We start from the raw sequence: 24,523 nt of genomic DNA, 5'->3' as shown, positions 1-24,523 counted from the left end.
TGCAGCTTCAGATAAATGTAACTTTCCAAGATTTAAGCGCATTGCTAGAAAATTCACTCTCGATTTGACATTCTTATTTAATGTGAAGTACTGTGATTATTTTAACTATAAATGAACACTTCATAAATAACAACTGTGCGAGTCGCCCTGGGTAAGGGCGTCAGCGAAGAAATTAAAATAATTATAGCTCTGTAGCTAGCTAAAGGTATAATAATAACAACACATTAAAAGCATAAAATCTAGTGACCGCGATTGCAGGAATATTCTCATTTAATGTAGCCTAATCTCTGTAAATGATTATTAACACTAGAACCGCCATGCGGGTCAGTTTGACCCATTTTGCATTTAAAATGTTAATAACTCTTCCACTGTAAATTGTATGTCCGTTTTTGACTTTTCCTAAATATATTAATTAAATATCCTGACGGCGTTTGATAGCCAGAATCGCAAAAATGATAAAGTTAGAAACAGTTCTACCTAGAATCTCCACATGGGTCAATGTGACCCATGCATTACAATATGTCTTTTTTACTATAACGTAAGAAATTCTATTTTTTTTTTTTTTGTAAATGCACCAAACAAGATACGCCTCCTCCTCCTCCTAGCACATGTTTTTTAAATTTTTATTTCAAGCCTTTCTTTGTTTGTAGACTGACTACGAGACAGAGATTGCTATGATTATGGATTCGTCAAGATGCCAACTCAGTAAAAGCCTATGCTTATTTTTCAATGTACCTGGGAGAAATCAATCCTTTGTTTTCTTCCACAAATGCAACTGGGAATATATCAGAAGGAACTATTTAATCTTGAAAGTAGTCATTTTGATTGGAATATGGCAGGCTGCATTCCGTTGCAGTCAGCTGGCAGATGCGTACGCTCCTCCATAGAGTACAATGCAGCCGTCATACTGGAATTAGTGTTATATTTTCTTTTTATGTAGTATTAGAAACAATGATTTTGGTTTTGTAGTCTTGTGTGTACATATACCTGTTTACACCTGTACACGGGTATATGTACATATCCGTTTCTTTTGAAATGTGTATTTTATTATATTTTTTCACTGTTTGTAGTTGTTCTGTATATGCACTCATATAGTTAGGTAGTTCAAAAATCTGGCAGTTCTAGTGTTAATAATAATAATACAAAAAAAATATCAAAATAGAAAAACTACCGTGAATAGAATTCCTCAATGTTTTTCAACTTCAAGCATCACCGAGTCTGTCGGAAGGATGAAAGTGTGAACGTCAGAAGGGTGTGCTTAACAAATCAAAGGCCGCTGCTTGGTCACATGGTAGTAACACGCTTCAAGTTGCCTTTGCAACAAGCTATTAAAAACGTCATCTGGTCGGCGAGTAATGTGAAATCTGACCTGCAGATGGCGTTATGTTGAAAGATCAGACTTTAAGCTTTCAGGGGATGTATAACTTGAAGTGGTGCGTGGCTTTGAATGAACGCCTGCTTCACTTTAAATTAGACATAATTAAAAGAGTTCTCACACGAAAAGCACTTGACTGAAATGTGTATGTGTTACAAAAACGCTTAAAAATAAAGGTTTAAAAGCTGTCTGACATATATAGCTGTTACCATGTTATAGCTTAGACTTCAAACTATCAAAATAACACGAAAACCAAAAATTGTTCAGGGACACCATTTTTTCTATTTTCGCCTCTGTAACAAAAGGAATGTTGGTGACATGCGACTGATTTTGTGGGACGGTCACATTTTAGGAAAAATCTTTTGTAGCAAAAGTTTTGCTTTTGTGGATGAGGAAAAAAAAGTTACAATAAATAGCTGTCTACAATTATTTATTTCAGCAATTTGTTTAGCAGTATCCATACCCTTTGATGCAAGGACAATATTGTCTACAAGGTGCTAGAAATTTCAAAGATATTGGCCAATCATCTGAAACCCTCCGCTACAAAACTTGGTTTAAAGGGCAACTGGACATTCCACCACAACAATGATTCAAAGTACATACTAAAATTTACTTCAGAAAGTTAAAGAAGAAAAAAAAATCAAGGTTCTGGAGTGGCCTAGTCAAAGTCCAGATCTAAATCCGATTGAGAATCTTTGGTATGAGTTGAAGAAGGCTGCGCACGAGAGAAGTCCTCAGAATCTGAATGAACTGGAACAATTTTGCGTTAAAGAATGGTCAAAAATCACTAAAGAGTCGTGCCAAAAGCTCATTGAGAAAATCCTAATCGTTTAAAAGAGGTTATTATTGCTAAAGGTGCCTCAACTTGCTATTCATTTCATTTTCCTTGTCAGGGCATGAATAGTTTTGAATTAGTATTTTTGGAGTCTTGTAAAAAAAAATTGCTGAAATAAATAATTGTAGACTAATCTATTTCTTGTAACTTTTTTCCCTCATCAACAAAAACAAAACTTTGCAAAAAAATTTTACTTATAATTTATCTTACCAAAATGTCTTCACTCTGTGCAAAACTCATTGCAATTGAGGTGGTTCGAGACCTGAGATCTACTAGTTCTGGGTAGACTTTAGAGAAGCCTTGGGTCAGGAATAGGATAGGGTATTTATTCTGCTTTTGACGAACCCTGCAAAAGAATAAATACGATTTTTAACAAAGAACACAACAATATAAATAAGACTACTACACCACATTATTACACAACCCTCTCACCTTAAGGAGCATAATGCCATTGACCACTACCCTATCCAAATCTTCAAGGAGTGACAGAACTCAAATAAGTAAATTAGAAAAACAAACATGACATTGTCTTTATGTCGATATGCCTGATTAACCAAAAATTGTTGAAGGGCAAGTCAAAAATAAATAACCTACTTACATTGAGCAAATATCTGCATCGAATGAGGAAAACACAATTCTTCTCTTTGCTGCATTTTGAAGCACACACTTGAGGATGATGTCAAGAAACAGGTTCATGTCAAAGTAGGTTGACAGGTTTCGTTCCCAGGTACCATCCTTTTAAAAAAAAAAAAAAAAAAAAAAACAGGACAGAAGACAGTTAGATATCCCCAAGATATTACCATATATTCTCCCATTCCTTTGAAGCACAAAATATTTTATTTATTCATTTTTTATTTCTAATTATTTTACCCCCAATTTTCTCCCCAATTTGGAATGTCCAATAATTTCTTCCCCTCACCACAGCAATTCCCCACACAACTCATGATAACTGAAGGTTATACTGGAAAATACAATATACAGTAGAATTACAAAGATTCCACGATTGAGCCAGCTTCCTGGAGAGCAGATGTCAGAGAGCTACTGACCACTGGAGGTCAAAGGCCAGCCCTACAGGCGTCCGCTTTTGAGCTCATTGGGTGCACGGCCAGCCGGGTTCGCTGTAGCGAGATGAAAAGAAACACCCTGATGATTTTGCCTTCCTAACACAGGAGCACCACTGCCTCGCGACACTCCCTTCGGAATCCCCAGCGAAGACCAGCCACTTCAAGCAAACAATATTTTATCCAGTAAAAATAATAAAGATAGTAGCTGCACTTCATAATAGCCTAGCAGTGATACCTCCTGCCCTATTACTGAAACCACTTACTTTTAGTTGACAGAGCCATTTAATTTCAATGTTGAAACCCACATGTTCTGGCACAGCTTGCAAGATCTTAATAAAAAGAAACAAAACAAAAATAAATCATTTATTTTGCTTTCCTGATTTTTTTTTTCTTCTTTTTACCGTATAGATAAAAGATTTACCAAATTTCTGAACCAGTGCAATGATTGGTTCACTTTAATCTAAAATAAAACCTATATTTAAGTTACTAAACTTGAGATGTTGACATGAATTTAGCATGAGATTTACAGTTAAATATATAAAATATTAAAATAAAACGTGTTTGTGTTCTGTTTGATACAGCAAACGCATGGAGTCATTGCTAATTCCAATTGGTACATCCAAACTGAATATTACCCATGCTTCTTTCATGGCATTTGCGTTCCAATTCTTGTTTTGTTTGTCATTTTATTCTTAAAACATTTGACTAGGCATGATTCATCATACAAGGTACTTCACTAAAGTCCACTACTAGATGCTTCTAGTTTCCCAAAACCCATGCGAGACTCCCCAGCTCCATTGTAGTTCGCTGGTTGAGTAACCGCTATCTGCTTATTATAGGGAAGCTCACACAAGTGTTGAAAGTGAGACTAATAATCAAATTAGTCTCACTCTCTTACCTTTACTCTAACACTGCTGATGCAAAAGCCCTTGTATTAAATTAATTAAATCATTAACAGAGCAAACAAAATGAATGATACATTGAGGACAGAATATGTAGTACACCTTAGATAATCTATCTTCAAGCTTGTTTGTTAAATAACACTTTTACTGCTTACTTGTAGAAGTGAAGGAAAAGGCTGGTGCTCTGCAATATACTCTTCCTCATCTAAAGTTTGGAAAAAAAAGACAATTCAGTTCCAGTTCCTCTTGCAGGAATATCACAGCTAACTTGTTACAATTTCCTTGACCCTCCCCAATATTTTAAAAATATAAAAAAGTTAGAAATTATTATTTCACATATAATAAAAAGGTATTGTTGTGAAAAAAAAAAGTTCCTAATTACCCTCCAAACTCCCATGCTATTCTTTCTGAACATCAAATGATCAGGTGATTCCCTAACAACTGAACTGTTACAGCAAAGATTATACTTGAACTACTATTTGTTTCAACTAAACCCTAAATAACTCTGTTTAACCACTTTAATGGTATCTACAAAAAGAGAAAACTTTGAACGTACTGGGAAAATGTTACCCGAGGAGGCGTAAATAGAATACAAATCTGTTTACTTAACACATTTGCATGGAAATTGAACGCACATTTTTATCGCTTAATTTGGGGCAAAATGTCAGTAAATGCGAAAGTATGCAAAAAATGAGAAAGAAAGAAATAATTTGGACTCAACGAAATAGGACTACCTTAGGGACATTGTGTGCCAAATACAATGAATTTAAAAATAGTATTACAATAAAAGAGAATTGCTCGAATATGCACACCCCTAGCTTGCAGCATAAAAATAGTTAGGCAATCAAATAAAATAAAAAATATTAATGTTAGTAAAAACTGTACAGGTCAAACAATGTTGCCTCAAGCATTTGACAAGGAACACTGTATCAGCATGTACCTGCAGGATCACTCCCATTCACTGCAGTCGCATGAGCCAACTGCAAAATAAAAATGGCAAGTAGTTGTGCAACAGGCATTTTTTTTAACCTTGTTGTTTTAAAACTAGAAACGTAGGTTTAACAGATATTTACTGAGAGAAACGAAACACGCAAAACAAAGACAAATACAGTGTGAGAAAACACTTCATGTACCAATAAATGCCAACATTTTTTAAATAAAAGTACACAGACCTCAACTAACCACCAAATAAATAAATAAATAAATAAATAAATTAGATATTGCCCATCACATGTGTAAAAAAGTTAATGAACACACATCCTCTGCAAAGAATGAAAGAGGAAAGTGTAAGTTACCATGAAAAAGTAGCTCACCGCAACCAACATTCACATTAAAAAATGGTTAATTATACATATATATATATATATGTATATATTATATATATATACTATATATAGATATTATATTATAATGCAATTAATATATTTAATCGTAAAAGAGTCATTTGGGTAAGCAATAGGGGTTGGCTGGTATAACATTGTCAAAAAAAAAACCTTAATATCATTATATGCATCATGGAAGTTATAGAATTAAGGCTTGGTAGAAATGAAGAAATACTGTGAACTACTAATTTTAGTAATTCCCAAACATAGCACAAAAAATATGAATTTTACAAAATCACACTAGCTGCAATTAACTTACACTGTTTTTTTTTTTTTTTTTTTTTTATAGACAATCTGAATTTTAGAACTTTAAAAAGAACACCCTAAAGTTGTAAAATACATGTTATACTGCCACAGCATGTATTACTCTTATTAAGATTGACCCTTTCCCATCAAGATACATATAAACAAACTACTAATACAGGTTTTTATTTAAGCAGTTATTATCTTTGGCACAGGGCTCAAATATGTATAAAAAAAAAAACACATTTGAATATGTTGATGGATTTATGTCTACCAGTCACGTGGCACTGCACAAGTAAACTTCCAAAGTTATTAAACATTTTATAACATTTCTTCAGGTCTTTGCAGTGCTTGTTCTATTTTTACTTGGTCTCTGGTGAGTTGCACTACACTTATGTTTTAGCTGTGATAATCTACCTGCATACAAAGCTATTTTTGTTTTTACTGATGACATTAGGTAAGAAAGCCGAGTATTACCTCAGACATGTTTTGTACAGGATGTTGTATAAAAATAGGTTGTTCAAATTAGGACTTAAACCACTACATACCATAATTACGATATCTGTGGTGTAGCATAACAAGAATGATGTCAATACCATAATGTACCTAAACCATGGTAAACCACAAAACCGGTATACCAACTCGCTACTAGTGAGCAATATTGAAGATCTAGTCTTCTAACGCAACGTATGGATGTACTGGTGTCTCCACTATATTCTTATACAGGACTTACCTTTAATAACTGGAGCTGGTCAAATGTAAGATCCTTCACAGGGATTTCAAATAATTCTAAAGAATCGTTGTTATGTTTCTAAAAACAAGGACATGAACTGGATTAGATTACATATGTAGTCAAAGTATTATCTATGCAAACATAATTAGAGACAGCATGCAGATTACAAGTTAGATTATACAAGATCATTTCAATAATTTTGGAAATTATTATCTACCTTTTGCTATTTCAGCAAGCCCCGTCATTCAATGTAAAATGTTCCAGCAACTTGACTGGAACACCAATGAAACTTTTCCCTTGAGCAGTGAATTACGCTTGGCCAAGTAACCCTGAAATGTAATAGCAACCTCAAGTACTACTACATTCATTGGTTTAATTTGTTAATTCACAAGTTTACAAACCAAGCACTTTTTTGGCCCAATCGATCAATTTAATTGCAAATTTAATCAGCAATTTTCTTACATGGAAACCTAGGTTACCTTTTTCATGGATATGCAACAGGTAAGGTCATGGTACACAATTGGAACACTGTCTTTGGAAAGGTGCACATCAAACTCCACAAAAGCAGCACCCTACAAGAAAACAGAAAGTTTAACAAAAAAAAAAAGAGAAGAGGACAGGGTTTCCATGCAGTTTAAAAATTAAATTCTCTCTCCGTTATCATGAGAATGTGACGTAGCACACACATCACACACATTTCTCACGCTATAGGAAGTATGCGTCCAAACCATGGTATGGCTTAAATGGGTGGGCAAATCGCATCACACTAAAAAGATGCGCACATTGACCAAAAGCTTTTTTGCATGACAACACGTTCAAAAGCCGTATCATATGTTCGACACTTCAGAAGTGAAGATCCTGTTTGTGACGTAACCTCACACAACTGTATACTAAAGGCCATACCAAACGATTCTTTATTAAGAACAGTGATCTGCTGGAAGTAGCCCTGGCAAACCTCTTTAACCAAACAGGCAAAATAAGCACAGTGATCGAGGGGTTTTTAATGTGACACCATTTATTCAACATCTCAAATTATTGCCATTTGACTCAAAATGATAGTGCTTCATAGGCTTAGTTGTTTTATAAGCAAGGTCATAAAAGAAAATACTGAAACTATTACAAATAAAAGGAAGCCCTTTGCAAAGCAAAGATATTTTTTTCACCCTTTACACTTTTGTTATCTTCATGTTTGGTCATCGGATAGCAGATTACCTTAAGTATACACTATTCTATCCCTTAGCAATAAAATGTATTTTATTGTACACTAGCTTCAAGTAGCATTTATCATGAGTGCCTAACAAGGACAAAAAGTCAAGACTGTACCCCAAAATGTATTAAATTAGTATAGCTGGGAATTTGTGCCCGTGGTCTCCTGTATTATTGCTGCAGGCTACCGACTGCACCAGGCTTAACGACCAGTGTAATGCTATGTCTGGACTTTTGTTTTGTTTCTAATGCTTTTCTTTTACATTTTTTGGTGGTCAAATGAGGTAGGCTGCACTTGCAATTCTTCAACACAACCTAAAAGCTTTGTGGAAACACAGTTTAAGAAAGCTGCATGATATCAGTAGTGGTGTAAGGCCAAATCTAAATATACCCTCATGTATTTTACTATTAATTATGTTATTTGCAATTGGAAAGATCATTTCTCTCCCTAAAAGAAAACTACATGGAAACCCAAATTACTAGTTCATCAGAAACCCCACCAAAATTATTAGCACAGGTACACTGGAAATGTTAAATAAATGAGGCTGGGTTGTGTATATTCAACATGCCGGCCACCTTCGATTTTAGGTCAAAGTGAAGGGTGCCGTTTTATTCACAAAACTCAAAATATGAAATTGCCAGCTTAAATGGCTTATAAAATATACTAGTATACAGATGATTGCCAACTCATACAAGCTTTCTTCATCGCAATAACAAAACTTGTATCCTAATTATCCTAATATATGTTATATATATATATATTATATTATATATATATATATATATTATATATATATATATATATATATATATATATATATATATAAGAAAATGTATTAATATTTCCCACACAAACCGTCTACAGTAGATACTCACATGATTTGCGGCACTTTTGAAGGAAGCAATTGTATTCTCCCTGACTTTAGCATATCTAAAGAAAACCAAACAAATAAGTGTATTAAAGCACATGCATACCTCCTTTCATATTGCACTGTGAGCGTCTTAGACATTGTCTACAAAAACTGTTAGCTTTTAGCTTGACTTCTCATTTCAGTGGAAATAATTAACTATCATACACCAGACCCACACTTTTAATAGAGCAAGATGCCAAAGCCTGTGAAAAGTGTTTACTTGACAGAATGAGGGACTTAATGTAGACCAATTAAATTTTAAGGCTCATCCATAGTGTTATAGCTTAAGAGGAATGCTCTTGAAAATGAAGAAAATGCTCACTTGCAAAATAAGGGGTGCAGAGAAAACAGTATTAATGGTTGTAATTTATCAAACCGGTAGCCAAGAACCGATGCTAGTCAAACATTTCCACTGAGAAATCCAAGTCACCTACCAAGGTTAGCTTCTATGAAGTTATGCTTCAACTATTTCTAATTACAGGAAGTATTTTATAGACGTAGTTGTTAGTTAATTAACCATACATCTAAGGAAATACCTCTCCATATGTGAGGAGCTTCCTGCTCCCCTATGACCCACATCCAAAGCAGTTCGTTTTTTCCAGTACTTGGTAAATGAAGTACTCATATCGCATATATGGCCTTCAATTGGTCTTATTACAATGTAGTCAACTAGAAGAGAACAAAAGAAAAGCAGATTTCACAATTAACCCCTTGCAGATGAGCCATTATTGTTTCGATCGATGGCACACAATGCTGACCCCCGGCCGACCTAAGCCCTCCCCACCCCGAAGAAAGGGGCTCGGCCAATTGTGCGCCGCCCCCTGGGAACTCCCGTCCATGGCCGGCAGTGGAATAGCCAGGACCCGAATCGCGATCTCCAGGCTATAAGGTGAATCCTGCACGCCACGCAAAGAGCCTTTACTGGATGCGCCACTCAGGAGCCCCCTTTATTTTATTTTTGAGCAAGGTTTTTTTTTTTTCTGCCGAGCGATTCAGTGACAAAATGCGTTCAACAAGTACAAAGAATTACATGACAGCATATTAAAAAATCACCCAAAATGTTATAAGCACTGTAGTGAAATATCTGTGTGACAAACTTCAGGCATGACAAACCAATCAAAATGTATTTCACTGAAGTCCCTAACCAATCAAGTTTTTGGACACGGTGCAGCTTTTCAGTGTCTATGGTTACAATGTTTACTCAAGATTACCATAGACCAGTGGTGTGCAGTGTGGGGCGCGCCCCTCTGAGGGTGCGCGGAGAGTCATGAATGTCTGTTACTCAGACATTCATATTCTAACATATGTATGTAAATAAGTACACTGTTGACATTTGTTATGAATTAAATATTTTTAAAGTAATTAAAAAAAAAATAACTTGTTAAATTTTGATTGTACTTAATGTCAGAGTACAATCCTTAGTATTTTCAGGTTCAACAAACATTCAGCTTTTCAAAAAGGTATAACACTATGTTTTAGGATACACATACATTAACTTGCATAATAATCTAAAAACCTGCCGATCGCATCGCAAAAAGGTAAAAATGGGCACATCAAACAATTGTGTAAAATCAAGACCATACACGATATTAAAAAATATATTTTAGATTCTAGTTCCTGTGGTTTGTGGCTACCACTGATAACTTTACATATTTTAAGTAGGAGATCAGTAAATTACATGTATGGGGACATTTCTATAAATTAATAATTTTTCAGGTGTAATTTTTAACTTTTGTTTCACATTCAAACTAGGCTAATGTAGGGTGTACTTGATCATAGAATGAAAACATTATTTATTTAGTCATCTGCAGAACAGCTTTTTAGAAATGTATATTACTGTATACTTTAAGTAGATATTTGGTCTGATACATGCCCTAAAGTTAAGTCATGTCAGTCAGCCCTCACAAACATAGAATTCCCAGTCTGCAGTGGGTTAAGGATACCCATCACATGAATATAGTCTCTCAAGCTGCCACCTGTGTTTTGGTTTTGTGATGCGACTGATGTGCACTGGAGGGCTAAGGAGAGACCACCACACTCATTTCATTCATTACCTGACATAGACTGAAACCCAGGCCTTCAGAAGTGAAAGGCTAGTGATTTACTAATATAAAAGTTCTCTTAATTTTTGACTCTGCACCTTTTGAAATTAAAAAACTGATCCAATTAGATGCCATTTAGTTTTTAATTTGGCCGATTTGTTCAATTTGTCACAACACAAAGAGCTTTCTCATTTGCTACATCTCTTGTCTGTAAGACTTTGTTGACGTGCAAAAATATCTGTAACAGTAAAGGAAATGAAAAGGTGTGAATTTTTTAGGTCATGTCAACTCAGTATCAGTCAGACGGCAAAATAAAAAAAGGTTCTAAAGCTTAAGCATATACATGCTTTCTTTAAATAGAATTTTACTTTTACCATGTTTGCTAACCCAACTTTGCTGTAAGAGAATTATTTTTGGAAATATTCAAACCAGTGGCTTGTACTATTTTAAAAAATGTGTGTATTTACATTATGCAGTGGTTTGGGAAAAATGCCAACTGTAAGAATTATACCTCTCACTTTTCCAATTGTCTGTCTGGAGTTCCTGCCCATGATGGGAAGTGTGACAAATCCAGTGTTTTTACCAGTGTCTACAAAAGTCGAAGATAACAAGCAAGCAGTTCCCACATGGCCCGGCATTGCATCTCCCTGAACTACTGCCTCACTCAAATCTTCCTGAAAATCAAAAAGCAAAATGTACTGCTCAACCGGTAACATTTCGAATCAAGAATTCACATTAAAAATCACTAAATCAAGTCAGCGGCAATATAACTCATTTGCTCTTGAAGCTAAAAATATTAACGGTTTTAATCAAAATTGTTTGGAACTTTTTAAAAAATACCATGATTAACAAATATCAGCAATCCCAGTGTATTTATTAGTTAATAAACTGATTTCTGAAAATATGCAAGAACACAAATTTAAGATACAAGAAACATGTACCTCAAAAAACTCAAATGTCAATTCCAAGTTATCTGGATCCATGGTATGGATGCTGTACTCAGTCCAAAGGTTGGGTTCTAAAGCATAACCAAAATCCGGCTGGGAGTGTCGGGACTTATACTCATCATTGCTGATTAAAGAGATTCCCAGAGTGGTTGTCATTTTATGCCAGAAGGAAGGAGAAAGTTTCTCTGTATTATTGTCATCATCATCGTCGTCTTCTTCTTCACAACCTTCCAATGTCAGCTTCACCCTAACGTAGTTTTGCGAGATTGACAAGTGTGATTTTTACAAACTCAAAGCAGTGAAACAGTTGTGAGTGGGAAAGATATGAAATGGTTAAGCTTACCTAAACCTGGATTTCTTAAACTTCTTTTTTGAAATTGATACCGGAGGCTTTGCAGAGTAATGAAGTCGCAGGCGAACTTCAGTCTGAAATGTTAACCATCCTGAATCTACACACTCAATGTCATCTTAAAAACAAAACAAAACAAAAACACACCTTTAACAACTTCAAAGAACATATCATACAAGCATTACCCATTACCAAAAGAAACATTATACGACTAACTTTGTAATAAGGAAGCAGAATAAAAAAATGACCTATTTTTATTTAGCTGTAGTTCTGTACCAATTAGATATTAAAAGGAATAGCCTACACAAACAATTCTGAATCCTGCAAGTTCTATAAAACAATGAATTGTGACCAAGACTAAAATTACTTACTACAAAAACCAAACTCGCCATCATCAACAAACAGCTCTGGTTCTAGAATGAACAAATACAGGTATTAGAAGAGTCAGTTTAGGAAACAAACAAAGAAAATCTATAAAGGTTGCATCAACATAAAGAACATACTCTAACAATATGTTATGGTAAAAATTCAAAAAATGTCAAAAGGACATTTCACGAGTGGCAAAGCTAACCCTTTTAAACTAAAGTTTCACATAAACTTTGGCAACGTTTTTTGAATAAAATGCAGATAAGGTTGCTTCACATTTTAGAATTACTTAAGACATAGCTTTCAACCCAACACAAGATAAGCTCAAAAGAACCATTTTTTTGAGATTTGAAATATTAGTTACAGATTTCATAACGAAAGCCCTTGTTTTTCTGAAACCTAAGGTGTGACTTATCAGACTCTCTGGAACAATCAGTGCTCCTCAAGAGGTTGCTACCTTGACACACACTAAACTTACTTTTCTTACTTGTAATGATGGCTTCAGTTATGAATATGTAAAAGCCCAAAATATTTAAAATGTCCCAAAATACACAAAGGAGATAAGAAAGGGGTACATTGTGCACATCCTTTATCTGAAACTCAACAGCTGTCTGTTGGTCAGGGAAGCCTGTAGCTGAGCAAAGACAAAAATAAAATAAAAAAATAACCCAGACCTTCATTCAACCCTCCCACCAAAAAACCCTTTAGTTAATACAGTACAATTCGTTTTTTTTTTTTTTTTTTTTTTTTGTATTTCCCACAGTAGTCCTGTTAACCGACAGTTTAAATTACTGAGTGTTATACTGGTTAAGGATCAACTGTAGAATATTCAGTGATATTTTGTGGTAGTCCCTCTCCTCCCCAATCTTTTATTTACTATTTAACTTAAAAGCATCCACATCAACACGTGGAAGGCATTTTCTTCTAGTTTACTTTAAAAAGGTATACTTAATGAGGAACCGGTTTTAAACATAGGAATAAATCAGGAGGTGTTTATTGCACACCTTTACCAAAACCGTGCATCGTTATACCTGAAGGATTCAATGCTCGTGGATGTTGATGGGTCTCCCACTTATTGACTATGACTGGACATGGACCACCTGCATTCTGCAATTCCAACGTTAAATATTAATCAAAGCATTTTAGTATAATATAGTATCCAAACAAAATAATTTGAACTAATGTATTCACAAATAATGTGGTGAGCCGAGATAGGTGGAGACCTGAAAATTGCATTAAATCAAACAATTCAGATGTTTGTACTTCAATCGTTGCGACGAAAAACCGTATATCTCCAGTTTTAGAAAAAAAATTACTTATATTACTTATAAATTACTTATATTCTGATTGTCAGGGAGTCTCTTTACCCAGGTACGCAATCTTGTGGTTTTCTGACGCTATTGCAGCTTCATACATGGCACCAAAATATGTGTAGAGGGATAACCATACTTGTATAACGGAATGTTCGGTTGCTGCACACTGATTTGTTGCCGAGGGGTTTTAAGCGGTGCATAAATACAGCTGTATGCAAGGCGGAACTTTTTTTTTTTTTTTTAGTCCAATTACAATTTGGTTAATAAATTATCAACACACAACATATTAAATCTGTGGTATTTTGTATCTTACTTGCACTCGTATCTAACCCTGATGTAATTATCAACACTGTTATCTGTTCTTGAACTGCTCCGATATCAAATCGTACTGTGTTTTGCATTTGCTCTTATTAGGATGGAAGTCACTGTATTTTGTATCATGATCTTAATTGTACTGTAATTCTTAATATGTATTTTTTGTATACAACTTTAAGTCACCTTGGGTAATAAGGGCGTCTGCTAAGAAATAATAATAAGAAGAAGAATAAACTTGCAACAAAGTGTAGTTTTTTATTACTGCTCCTCCATTGTGCCTTATTACTTCTTTTTCCCGATTATTTTCGCTAAAAGCAGTATATATGTTTACAGTCACTAAGTTTTTAGCCGTGTTTTAATGTTATTTTAGCCATTTTGGCTAGTTATCCCCCGTCGCAGCCTAGCGCATTGCAAAGCCTGCAACTAAATTTTGCCCTTCCCCCGGGTCTAGCATGTTCTCTGCTGTGTGTACTCTCGTTTTAACTAGCTTCAGGCATTTGAGTAGCTGGACAGGGCTCCAATTAATTATTTTGATCCAGCTGTTATTAAATAGTATTCTATTATTGTATTTATTGTTGGAAATGTTGAAAACCTGCAATTCAACTGTATCTGATGGACTATTTTTTCTCCAAAGCGGAAGAATATACAATAAAATTGTTTGTTTAAAAAAATATATATTAAAAAGTTTTTCTTTGTATTATTGTGTCCGTTTAAGTGGGATAACACATTCCAGGGCTTGTGGGTTGTGTTGCATTAACAACGGCTTTGTTGGTTGGTATGAAGGCCTCAGCTACAGCCCCACCCAACCCAACCACAGCCGTATGTTGATGCAATACAACCAACGCCCTATCGCGCGCTATCCCTTACATGTGCAAGAACAAAGTTTGCGGACAGACACATTCATTTTACTGTCACCAATGAAAAGAGACTCGATATTGGTAAAAAAAAAATTGGTAAAAAAATTGAATCATTGGAAAGACAAACAACGAAAGCAACTCGGGATCCAGGAAGTCATATATTAACAGAAAGGGGGAGAAGAAAACAGGAAAAATCTTCCAAAACGTACATTTTTATGGAAAAAAACGTTTATGTGTATGTCCATATTTACTGAAAAACACGTTTTTGTGTGTTTGTTTCCTTAGAAAATACTTTCATTGAACATTATAAAAAATATATTAATTTGGTAGGTTTCATGAGGCAAGTTTATTACAAGGACAGATTATAAGCATGTTTTTGGGGGGGGGGGGGGGTTGCCTTGTAATAATGTAATGTACACAAGCAGCTTTGTTTTGATTACTGTGATCTGCATGGGCTTATTTTATTTTTTATTACATGTATATACATATAAATAAATTGATTCATTACAACATTGATTATGGTTTTTTTTTTTTTTTTTTTTTTTTTTTTTTTTTTTTAAGGGAAAGTTATGCCATGACAAAAACTACAAAGCAGCACAAGCTACACGTAATGTTGTCCTAATTGATTAAAAATTGTAATGTATTATAACTGTTCTCCCACAAAATCACAAATAGCTGGAGATATACTGTTCTTCCGCATTACACTTTTTTAAAAAGCCTGTAAGACCTAAATAATAAATCCCACTGACATTTTATTTAAGGAAAGATGAAGACCTACAGAAGGATAAATATGATTCAGGTAATGCATCTCAGGACATTGTCTTTAGCACTTTAAATAAATAAAAAAAGATTAATTTAAGAAAAAAAATATTTCAGTAAAGATTAATCATGTACCATTAAAAAAAAATGTATGAACATGTTTATTTGCTTCTCAATAGGTAAAGTGCACTAAAATGCATAATCGATTTTAAAGCAGTTTTTCAAGCAGTAAGTAAAGTGTACTGAAAAGCATAATCGATTTTAAAACAGTTTTTCCATTTTTATAGGTGTTTCTTATTTTGTTCTGCTTCCAGAGTTATTCCTGGGCAAGGAGTGGGGAGCGGGTTTCAGAGGAGGGAGCGGATCCAAAAACTGAAAAACTTATCAAGGCCTCGTTCTTGATTGCATATAAAGTTTAATTACTGCAGACTTCAGTAAATGCATTTAGAACAGTGCTTCAATATCAAAAAAGTCATAGATACAATTCAAATCAGCCAATCTGTGCTGAATGGAATTTCTATATTAAGAACACACACATATTATAATAATAATAATAATAATAATAATAATAATAATTTAATAATAAAACTTTTTTTTTTTTTAAATCTGAATCCCTACTGGACCCAGGAGAATGCAGATTAGTGGTCAACATGTAACTCCAAAGGCATAGAATTCAATATTTGCCACAGGTATATTGCATTATATTGTCTCTTGTACATCAGAATAATATGCTTTCATGTATGTGTTTCTAAACTAGATAGAGACTTCTTGCTGAAATGAATAAAATTATATATTTTAAAATATGAAACAAACTTAGTATTGTAACTGCAAATGCAGTGATTAGCATAATAAATGTATTGATGTAATGCGGCAGATTTCAGTTAACAGGGATTGTGGGAATGGGTACAATTAGTAGCCCAGTTTTTCAAAAACCACCCAGAATCTTCTCAATGGTTACACACAAAAAAGGAACATCTGTATTATATGAATCTGAATTGTACAGGTTTTAAAATAATAATAATAATAATAATAATAATAATAATAATAATAATAATAATAATAATAATAATTCACAAACTATATATTCTAATGATTATTTGTCACTATCCTCAGGTTGCTCAAAACACAAATACACGGACACAATAGATTCCACACGTCTCAGGGCATCTCACCTTAGACTTCAGAAAAAAGCCTTTAAAATAACGATAGGTTGAAGGTTCCCCTCTTGGAACAGTGACTGTTTTTTTCCACAGTGTGCTGTTAAAAAAAAGTTGGATTTTTTTGTATATTTTAATCTTTCAACAATACATGGTCTTTACTACTGTAACATGCAGAGCTTCATTAATTTTACAGTTGACAAATGATTTTTTGGAATATAAATTCATGGAATAACTATGGAGAAAAACATAGTTTGATATGATTAACACATCAGGGATAAAATCTTTTTTTTTTTCATTAATGTGTTGGTTAATACTAGAGCACATCAGACTTTTTAGAAACAGATGCAGTTACTTTAACTTGGTTCCATTTCAAAATACAAACAACAACATTACAAATAAACACTATGCAATTTCATTTGTCATATTATACCTTTATCAAATGTTAGAGTAAGCAGGGTTCTGAAAAATATAACGCTGTATGTCCCCACGTGTTGCTACAACTGTTTAAATAAGGTACCTGTAATTAGGGTTTGGGCGATTTACAGAAATGTACGACATTGTATTCATTATGATGATTTTGAATGACTGCTGAATTTTTGTTATGCTATTTTTTGTTGAAATATTCCACAAGTAATTCCAAGTAATATTTAATTAGTATGCCTTGTAGTGTTTGAGCAGCCAATACTTTCGCCAAACACAGTGGTTGTGAGGCTTTTGTGAGAAAAGGCTGTGAGGCAGGGGGAGGCGCACAATTGGCCGAGTACCGCCCGGGGGGCGGGAGGGTTAGGTCGGCCAGGGTGTCCTCTGCTCACCGCACACTAACGACCCCTGTGGTCTGGCCAGGCGCCTGCGGGCTTGCCTGTAAGCTGCCCAGGGCTGCGTTGTGCTCTGACGTTGTACCTCTATGTGGCTGCATGGTGAGTCTGCAGTGTGTAAAAAAGCGTGTTGTTAACGGCACACGCTTCGGAGGACAGCGTGTGTTCGTCTTCGCCCCTCCCAAGTCAGCACAGGGGTGGTAGCGGTGAGTTGAGCTAAACAAAATAATTGGACACTACTAATTTGGGGAGAAAATAACAAAAGAAAAAAAAAAGATTGAGTGAAAGCAGTAGTGAGCACTGTCTTTTAAACAGCCTAACAAAAAAGAAACACTGCAAGTTCAGTATGACCCAGCATGTGTATCGATTGCTCATTTCTCTCAGTTTCTTTCTGTACTCACGACTCCGTTCCGCCTCTGAACACACTAACCTCGATCAGCCAAACCTGTGGATTTTTATACATGTGACCGTCTCCAAAGTAGTAATAACATTAATCAATATGGAGACGGTCACATTCTGCACAAGTTTAGCATGAATGAGGAACTTTAACTGCATCCATGTTGTCAAACAACAATAACAAAACATTGTGTTTTTATACACTTAAACAATACATTGAAATAATACAATACACACGGGGGTGGGGTGTAGATTTATATTTTTTAAACTGGACACAATTATCCCAAGTAACGTGTCCTCGGTTTAGTGAGAGACCGCATTTTAGATTTGTATAACCAGCGGAATCGAAATGACCAAACACCATTATAACTGCAATTATCAATTTTTTTTATCCCACAATTATTTCAGAGATTTTCAATACTGTCTCAACCCTACATGTAATTTATTTGCATTGTGAACATCCTGACAACTTTTTAAAATAGCCACTCTAGTGCACTGATAGTGCAAGGATTATTGCCCAAATTGCCAAACAGGTAACACAGCAATAACGATCCATGATTGATATGGAAAAGAAAAGCCAGAGCACTTGTTATTTGCTGGCTGACTTATTTTTTTTAAAATCACTCTTCTTGCAGTGATTTAAAGGACAGATCTCACACCCCAGTGCTCTACAGCGCACATTTTGAAAAGAAATTTGAAACAGACTTTAAAGTTATAAGTGTAAAAAGTTGTCAGGATGTTAACAATGAAAAGAGAAATGACAGGTACATTATTTAAACAGTTGTAGCAACACGTGGGGACGTATAACGCTAGAATTTTCTAAACTTGCTACTTACTCTTTAGGCTTCTATTCTGGATGGATTCAAAATAGGTCGCTATTCAAAAATGGTCTTACAACTATTTCTGATGACAGAACAAAAACATTATACTTTGCTTACCAATCATCTGCATCTTGCTCTAGGAGCACAGCTTTATGTGGAAACCAGCTTCCAAGATCTGCACAGTTGCCACAAACTGCTAAAAATTCACCTAGGGAAATAAATACATTACAGTTACATAAAACAATTAATAAAAAAAGTTTACAAGAAAAGTTAAATCTATCGCGGTCAATACTTTAACAACATGTATACAATTAGCACAGGCTAATATGAATTTCACAATATACAATAAAACTTGTCTAATCCAGCCCCTCTACATACTAGCATTCTGTATAGTTCAGCATGGTTTTTTAGGCATGAATCCTGTACGAACAAGCAAATCTCTTTCAACAAGCTTGTATTAATAACAGGTAAAGATTTTGTTGAGGCATGATTGTGTATATATAGTAATAGTTGTCCAAATATCCTTACCCAAGGAGAGTCACGTTACAGAAGCAAAAGAATATAGAATATAAATTAATTGAAGATAAAAAGTTGTGAAAGTGCAAGCAACATAATGTCCTTTTAAACTTAATATTAGGCTTTGTTACATTTAAGGGAACTATATTCTGGAAAGCAATAAAGTATGTACAGTACTCCGATCTACAATATTCAGTTTCTTTGAATTAAATTAAAGCAGTAAATTCACACTACACATTTCACTTTAACAATGCAGGTTGCACTGTACGTTATTTTCTAGTACATGTACTTTTTTAAAAGAGTGTGTGGTCTATAACCAATGATAGTCTATGAGGCTTTTGTCTTTAGATTACATAGCCCATCTTACCTGGAGATGTTGTTCCCCTCACTTGAAAAGTGACCCGAGTGCAAGCCATGGTCGCAGATGCCAAGCAAATATGGAATGAGTGCACCTGTAAACAAACACATTAAGAATTTTGAATTATTCCTGTTAATATTTTACTGCAATAATTAGCGTCTACAACAATAAATCCTATTATGTGCAACATCAACTAATTTAAAAAAAAGGTAGTAATATGTAATGAAACATTGAGAAAACACAGTTTATTGGTCACAACAATAAAACAGTATATATAGATTTTTTTTTTTTTTTTTTTTTTAATATTTCCTTTTAATTTTAATATACTACAGCAAACACAATTAGGCATGCGTTAAGACTCAAAATGTCCACCAACTGTCTTTAAAAAAGTAAATCTTGCGTAACCGCTTTCGTTAAACTGTGATGGGAAAAAATATTTACCCCTTAAATGAAACAGTTTGTCCTACATCAAATTAACCTACAATTTGAACTTGTCTACCAGGTAACTATGGCAGGGTTTCCATGCAATGTGAAGTCGCATACACACACTTCATGCTACAGGAAGTGCATGGCAAAATCATGGTAGGGCATACAAACGGGACAGCAAATTGCCTTCTCATGTTAAAAAGTTATTTTTTTTTTTAAATGTCCAAAAGCCCTACCTTACATTCATGAGACTTCAGCAGTTAAAATCCCATTAGTGATGTAACCTCCCACAACGTTTGTTGTATTTTTGTAATGCTAGGTCTGGATTTTTTGTTTGGGTGGGAACCTACCAGGTGATTTTCCACCCTGGTAAAATACTGGACATTGCTGCAATGTGCACCTTGATGGAGGTTATTGAAACACCTCTGTGGAACAGGTGGCTGAGGTTGGATAAAAATGTAGACAGAGATATATTTGTGTGGCGCAGATGTTTTGAGTTACACAAGACAGCAAACTTTCTCCATTTTCCTGTATAGGCTTGAAAAGTGGAGGTTTTCTTTGAAGCAAGTAAGCTATTGACTACTTGTTCAGATAGCCCTTTATTTGTTAGTTTTTGCCATTCAATCTATAAGCAGCTAGCTGTAACTGTGAAGGACTGTTGTGCAGCATCTTCCTCTCATTTTGAGACAGCAAATAGCAGCTTACCAGTAAGTGAACAGATCCTTCCTCCTCTCGCTATTTCCAGGATCTCCAAGAACCAGAACCTCTTGGCCCAGTAAAGGGCAACCATAATGAGTGGCTTTGTCTTTCTTGATTTTCCTGGGATTAGTGGCATGGGAGGGTACGCATACATTAAGCAGTTTGACAATGAAATGGAAGGACCGTCTGTTATCATGGCTGCTTTTTGCTGGAAAAGGGAGCAAAGCAGTGGCAGCTGGATGTTTTGTGTTGTGGCAAACAGGTCTATTTTTAGGTGCCTAAAATTTTCTGAAAACCTCTTGTAATACTTCTGGTTGAATCTTCCACTCACAAGGCACCGTTTCTCTGCTCAGCAGGTCTGCGAGTCTGGGTATGTATGCTGCCTGAATAGTGATGTCCTGTGTCCTGCACCAGTTCTTATGGCTAGAAAGCACATGTCCATGATTTTGTGCCTGTTTGGTAGTTTACGTACTTTAACCCTTTCTGGTCCTATGTTGGACCTGTTCTGATATCGGGAAAATCCCTTTCCGGTCCATTGCCGAAAACCATGATCTAACAAAGCATGTGTTGCGTTTAAGCCGAAAAAGCAGAGGCAAGGTGTTCCCTAATCATCTCTGATCAGAAAGACGGCGGAGAAAACCGAATAGACCATATGTAGGCTGAGCAAAGCCAAACTGAACAGACGGAGACTGAGATGCACAGAGTGAGAATGGCGCAGAGAAGGCAGAGAACGTCAAGGCAGCCTGAATAACTTGCACAGGTGATGGATGAGGCAGAAAGTACAGACGAAAGCAGTTTGGATGACGATTTTGATCAATCTAGTGATAAGGAAGTAAATATTTCTCTTACTGAGGACTCTCAGGAATCTGAGGAAAGTGACCATGAACCAGACGCGCAGCCGGAGGACGAATGGAGACGCGCATCAGTAAGTGCAGATGCTTTCACAAAACTCCAATTTACTGTGGTAAATAGGGGATATCAAGGGAGTACTACTTTGAGAACTGCATTGGCGTTTTTTTAACTTTTTTTCACGAACGCTTTGTTTACTGAAATTGTAAATGAAACAAATAGATATGCAAGTGTAAAACTAACAGGACCGCTGCGTCATAATTCTATTTGGAACTCCTGGAAACCTGTTACGTTACCAGAGATGAAGGCATTTTTTGGTGTTCTGCTGAATATGGGACTGAATGTAAAAATGGACATAAAAGAATATTTCTCAGAGGAATGGGTCCACACAATGCAGTTTTTCAAAGATGTATTCAAGAGATCACGTTTCTTGCAGATCTTTTGGATGCTACACCTTTGCCCTCCCCCACCCAGGTGCCTCAGGCTGCTTTTGTTAGCAGAGGACAAAAGGTCAGGAATGTGGTCAGCTACATAGACACAAAATGCCGTGAGCTATTTATCCCATATAGAGACATTTGCATTGATGAGAGCACCGTTAGCTTCAAAAAGGAAGGATTATCTTCAAGTGCTACAAATGCAGAAGCATACCAAGTGGGGGGTGCATGTGTTTGTTTTAGCTGACTCCATGTTGAGACCTGATATGCCATTTTCATCAAGAATTGTTCTTCATCTGTGTGAAACATTGCTGCAGACAACAAATGGACATGGCTTTCATTTGTTTACAGACAGATTTTACACAGGTTACGACCTGGCCATGGAACTGCTAAAAATAAAAATCCACCTTACTGGAACAGTAATGGCCAACAGAAGAGGATTGCCAGCACAAGTGAAGCAAGGACTCAGACTAAAAAAAGAAAAACAAGAGTCTCATTCAGCAAGGACAACAAGGTCATGGTGCTAGGATGGAAGGACAAAAGACTAGTGCTCATGTTGAGCACCTTCCATGGCGGTGACTGTGAGAAGGTACAACACACTATCAAGAGAGGAGCAATTGAAGAGCTGGACAAGCCATCAGTTACCTGTGATTACACCAGCAAGATAGGTGCAGTGGACCGGGCAGATCACTACTGTGCCAACTATGCTTTCACAAGAAAGTCTCTGAAGTGGTGGAGGAAGATGTTCTTTTGGACGTGAACACCCAGGTGACTGTTTTGAAAGATACTATACCATGCACACATACAGATAATTTCTGTCACTAAATGCCTTTTTTGTTTGCAAACCTCGTCTGGTGTAAATAGTAACATAACATTGATGAAAAATAGTTATATATATATATATATATATATATATATATATATATATATATATATATATATATATATATATATATATATTATATACAAAACACATGTTTTTTGTTCTAAATGTTGGTACTGTTGTCTTTGTATACGGTACTCTTTGGACTTGCACTGCTTTGTTACTTGTTTTAAGCAAATAAAGTCACTTTATTTCAATTTGAACAGCACGTGGTCTGAAATTTTTATTTGTTCACAAAAAATAATTGGACCAGACCAGCCTGACAGCCGCAGAATAAACGGACTGAAAAGAGTTAAAGATCTGGTGTTGTCGTTAAGAACTAGTGCTGCCTTTTTGTTTAAAAATGGTGCAAAGTGTTTCAGTACTAGATAGACTGCTAACAGCTCCAAATGCTTTATATGGAGGTGTTTTTGTCTTGGCGACCAAGAGCCTTGGACCTGGTTTTCTGATAAATGTCCTCCCCACCCTAGTAGGGAGGTGTCTGTATACAGACTAAAGTGTAAGGGGTAGTTGGGACAGCTGTAGTCCCATCTTCATCTGAGGTGAGAGGCTCCACCATCTTGCCTCTGTTGCAGCTCCTGGTAGAACCTTGATGTAGTGGGAATCTGGAAGGGTTGGATTCAATGATGAAAGGAGACACCTCTGCGTGTGTCTCATATGTAGCCTTATGTGACTTACCAGGTAAACTAATGATGCTATGTGACCCAAAAACTGTTGAAAACACTTTGCTGTTAGCTTGGATCCTATGCTGAATAGACTTGCTTTTTGACGAATGGTGTTCACATTCTCTTCTGTGAGATACACTCCTCCTGAGATTGTGCTGAATTGTGCCCCCAGGAATGCTAACAACTGTCGAGCAGAGCGATGATTTTTCCAGGTTTACCAACAGACCCAGGTCTTGATAAAGATGAAGAATCGTATTTCTGTGTGTTAGCGCCATTCCCTTGGATGGAGCCCATACAAATGAGTCGTCTATGTACAGGTAAACGTGGATGCCTGTGCTTTGCAGATGTGCTGCTACTTTGTCCATTATCTTGGTAAATACCCTGGGTGCTGTGGAGATACCGAAATGTGGTACTTTGATCTGGTACTGGCAGTCCTTGATGGCAAACCATAGGTATTTCCTGAAATCCTTGTGTATGGGGATATGGAAGTAGGCATCCTTCAGGTCTATAGAAACCAGCAAGGCCTCTGGTTGAACTGCTTTTAATGATGGTGGCCAGTGATACCATTTTGAAATTTTCCATCCAAATGTACTTTTTCAGGCCACTCTCTTCTCTTTCCAGTACTCTCTCAACAAACAAACCTCTTTGTTCTCTGTTTATACCACGGGTGTCAAATACGGCCCCCCCGCGAAGTTCATTCATTACAGTGTAATTTGGCCTGGCCCAGTTTGAGTCTATTGGGTCATTACACACAAGAACTCCAAATCCCATCCACCATCAGAAAAGTAGCGGGAAGCTCAGAGCTAAAGAAACAGAAGACAGACAATCATATCTCGTGCTTGTTGCTTAAGGCGTGTTTTCCGTTAGACACTGTAGCCTACTGGCCATCAAAAACGATAATA

At 35.8% G+C, this 24,523-nt stretch overlaps 1 protein-coding gene across 4 annotated transcripts in view; it reads right to left on the bottom strand.

Moving 5' to 3' along the window:
* LOC121315940 (glycerophosphocholine phosphodiesterase GPCPD1-like) overlaps window positions 1-24,523 on the bottom strand; it is a 34,331-nt gene that overhangs the window by 4,451 nt on the left and 5,357 nt on the right. For 2 of the 4 annotated variants that reach the window (XM_041250560.1, XM_041250557.1), the window contains exons 2-18: window positions 19,675-19,759; window positions 18,909-18,999; window positions 16,772-16,856; window positions 13,387-13,462; window positions 12,361-12,402; window positions 11,984-12,107; window positions 11,635-11,887; window positions 11,205-11,367; window positions 9,188-9,320; window positions 8,617-8,671; window positions 7,014-7,106; window positions 6,535-6,612; window positions 5,117-5,156; window positions 4,332-4,381; window positions 3,538-3,603; window positions 2,809-2,945; window positions 2,421-2,556 (exon numbers count right to left, since the gene is read on the bottom strand). In XM_041250560.1, coding sequence (XP_041106494.1) covers window positions 2,421-2,556; window positions 2,809-2,945; window positions 3,538-3,603; window positions 4,332-4,381; window positions 5,117-5,156; window positions 6,535-6,612; window positions 7,014-7,106; window positions 8,617-8,671; window positions 9,188-9,320; window positions 11,205-11,367; window positions 11,635-11,887; window positions 11,984-12,107; window positions 12,361-12,402; window positions 13,387-13,462; window positions 16,772-16,856; window positions 18,909-18,999; window positions 19,675-19,723 — 1,671 coding nt within the window. In that variant the 5' untranslated portion in view covers window positions 19,724-19,759. Of the gene's footprint in view, window positions 1-1,171; window positions 1,219-2,420; window positions 2,557-2,808; window positions 2,946-3,537; window positions 3,604-4,331; window positions 4,382-5,116; window positions 5,157-6,534; window positions 6,613-7,013; window positions 7,107-8,616; window positions 8,672-9,187; window positions 9,321-11,204; window positions 11,368-11,634; window positions 11,888-11,983; window positions 12,108-12,360; window positions 12,403-13,386; window positions 13,463-16,771; window positions 16,857-18,908; window positions 19,000-19,674; window positions 19,937-24,523 lie in introns of those variants that run through there. The other 2 variants (XM_041250561.1, XM_041250559.1) reach the window with 2 other exon arrangements.

This window comes from Polyodon spathula, chromosome 5, assembly GCF_017654505.1.
Source record: "Polyodon spathula isolate WHYD16114869_AA chromosome 5, ASM1765450v1, whole genome shotgun sequence".
In the NCBI taxonomy this organism is placed as follows: Eukaryota; Metazoa; Chordata; class Actinopteri; order Acipenseriformes; family Polyodontidae; genus Polyodon; species Polyodon spathula.
The sequence above is the reverse complement of the archived record's forward strand: the minus strand, read 5'-3'. Positions and strand labels throughout refer to the sequence as shown.